Consider the following 2,113-nt stretch of genomic DNA (forward strand, 5'->3'; position numbering starts at 1 on the left):
TGTGGGCTGGAGGTCAGTGTGGGCAGGAGCTCAGTGTGGGCAGGAGCTCAGTGTGGGCTGGAGTAGGCAGGGCAGCTCCCTGGAGGAGGGGACGGTGTTGTGTGCAGGGGAATATCAGTACCTGGAGAGCTGAGGAAGCAGCCCCTGGAACATTCCTGGGGGCCGGGACAGAGGGGGTCCCCACCAGCACAGCTGGAGGGGCAGGAGGGCCTGGAGAATGCTGCGGTGAGGCCATGGCAGGGTGGAGGTGGCCCAGCTAGACTCCCCCTGTCCTGTACCCAGGCACGTCCAGAGGTCAGTACCACACTCTGCAGACTGGCTTCAGCTCCCGCTCCCAGGGCCTGAGTGCAGACAAGACTTTGGTGAGTGATGCCCTCTGGAGCCCCAGCCCAGAGTGAGGGAGGGTCTGGGCCCATGGTCATTTGGTGGACTCCATGGGTCATCTGGGAGGCTATGGGGTCAGAGAGCAGGCACCTGCACCGGGTGACTGCCCTCTCCCCCCTAGACCTCCCGACCTGTCGCCAAGCCCACCTACAGCCCTGCCTCCTGGTCCTCCCGCTCAGCTGTGGACATTAGCTCCAGCAGGAGGCTAAGCTCCACCCACAATGGGGACAGCGCCTTTGGGTCTGTGGGGTACAGGGCAGCACTGCCCGCAGCGCCCGCGCCTGCCAGGCCTGTGTCCTTCCACGAGCGCAACGTGCTGGGTGGCCGGGCCGACTATGACACGCTGTCCTTGCACTCTCTTCGGCTGGGGCCGGGAGGCCTGGATAACCGCTACAGTGTGGTGTCTGAGCAGCTGGAGCCCGCGGCCACCTCCGCCTACAGGGCCTTCACCTATGAGCGCCAGGCCAGCTCCAGCTCAAGCCGGGCAGGGGCACTGGACTGGCCAGAGGCTGCCGAGGGCCCCCCAAGCCGGACCATCCGTGCCCCCGCCATGCGGACCCTGCAGCGGTTCCAGAGCAACCACCGCAGCCGCGGGGGGGCTGTGGGGGCGCAGGGGGCCGTGCTGGAGCCCATGGCCCGGGCACCCTCTGTCCGCAGCCTGAACCTCAGCCTGGCTGACTCGGGCCACCTGCCAGACGTGCACAGGCTGGACAGCTATGGGGGCCACCGCAGCCTGCAGAGGCTCAGCAGTGGGTGAGTGGGCAGCTGGAGTGGGAGCGGGGGACCTCCCACCATGAACCCCGAGGTCTGGCTGACCCCTGACGCCTGGCCTGCAGCTTTGATGACATTGACCTGCACTCAGCTATCAAGTACCTCATGGCTTCAGACCCCAACCTGCAGGTGCTGGGAGCAGCCTACATCCAGCACCGGTGCTACAGCGACGCAGCTGCCAAGAAAGAGGTGACCACCCCACAGATTCACTCACTGCCCCTCGCTGGTCCCGAGTCCCCTACGACCACCCTCATTGACCCACCTCTGGCTGACCTCTGGTCCCTGACCACCCCTCGTTGCTCTCCAAGCTGACTGGAGAGACCCCATCCTGCCCAGGGCTTCCACAGTGGGGGAGGGGCAGGAAGGTGAAATCTGCACACATCTGCACACACCTGCATGTATCTGTGCCTTTGCATACAACTGCATATACCTGCACACATCTTCATACACCTGGACATGTCTGCACACACGTGCATATACCTGTACACATCTTCATACACCTGGACATGTCTGCACACATCCGCATATACCTGCATACCCCTGTACACCTCTCCATACACCTGAGTATCTTTGCATACATCTGCGTTGTTTGCATAAACCTGCATGTTTCCATACACTGTGATGTCTACATACACCTGCACACTTGCACACATCTGTGTACATCTGCACATGTCTGCATACACTCGGACACATCTGCACACGCTGGTGTGCCTGTGTCCACAGGCCCGCAGCCTTCAGGCTGTGCCGAGGCTGGTGAAGCTCTTCAACCACGCCAACCAGGAGGTGCAGCGCCATGCCACGGGCGCCATGCGCAACCTCATCTACGACAATGCTGACAACAAGCTTGCCTTGGTGGAGGAGAACGGCATCTTTGAGCTGCTGCGGACACTGCGTGAGCAGGACGACGAGCTACGCAAGAACGTCACAGGTGCCCTGCCCTGTATTCCTCCACCTGTCC

The 2,113-nt window shown here is 62.4% G+C and overlaps 1 protein-coding gene across 2 annotated transcripts in view; it reads left to right on the plus strand.

Annotated features, from left to right (window-relative positions):
• Positions 1-2,113, plus strand: part of PKP3 (plakophilin 3) — an 18,921-nt gene that overhangs the window by 11,943 nt on the left and 4,865 nt on the right. For both annotated transcript variants that reach the window (XM_004389370.1, XM_004389369.2), the window contains 4 exons: positions 283-362; positions 506-1,137; positions 1,221-1,344; positions 1,879-2,083. In XM_004389370.1, coding sequence (XP_004389427.1) covers positions 283-362; positions 506-1,137; positions 1,221-1,344; positions 1,879-2,083 — 1,041 coding nt within the window. The remainder of the gene's footprint in view (positions 1-282; positions 363-505; positions 1,138-1,220; positions 1,345-1,878; positions 2,084-2,113) is intronic.

Source organism: Trichechus manatus, unplaced genomic scaffold (genome assembly GCF_000243295.1).
Source record: "Trichechus manatus latirostris isolate Lorelei unplaced genomic scaffold, TriManLat1.0 scaffold00244, whole genome shotgun sequence".
NCBI lineage: Eukaryota > Metazoa > Chordata > Mammalia > Sirenia > Trichechidae > Trichechus > Trichechus manatus.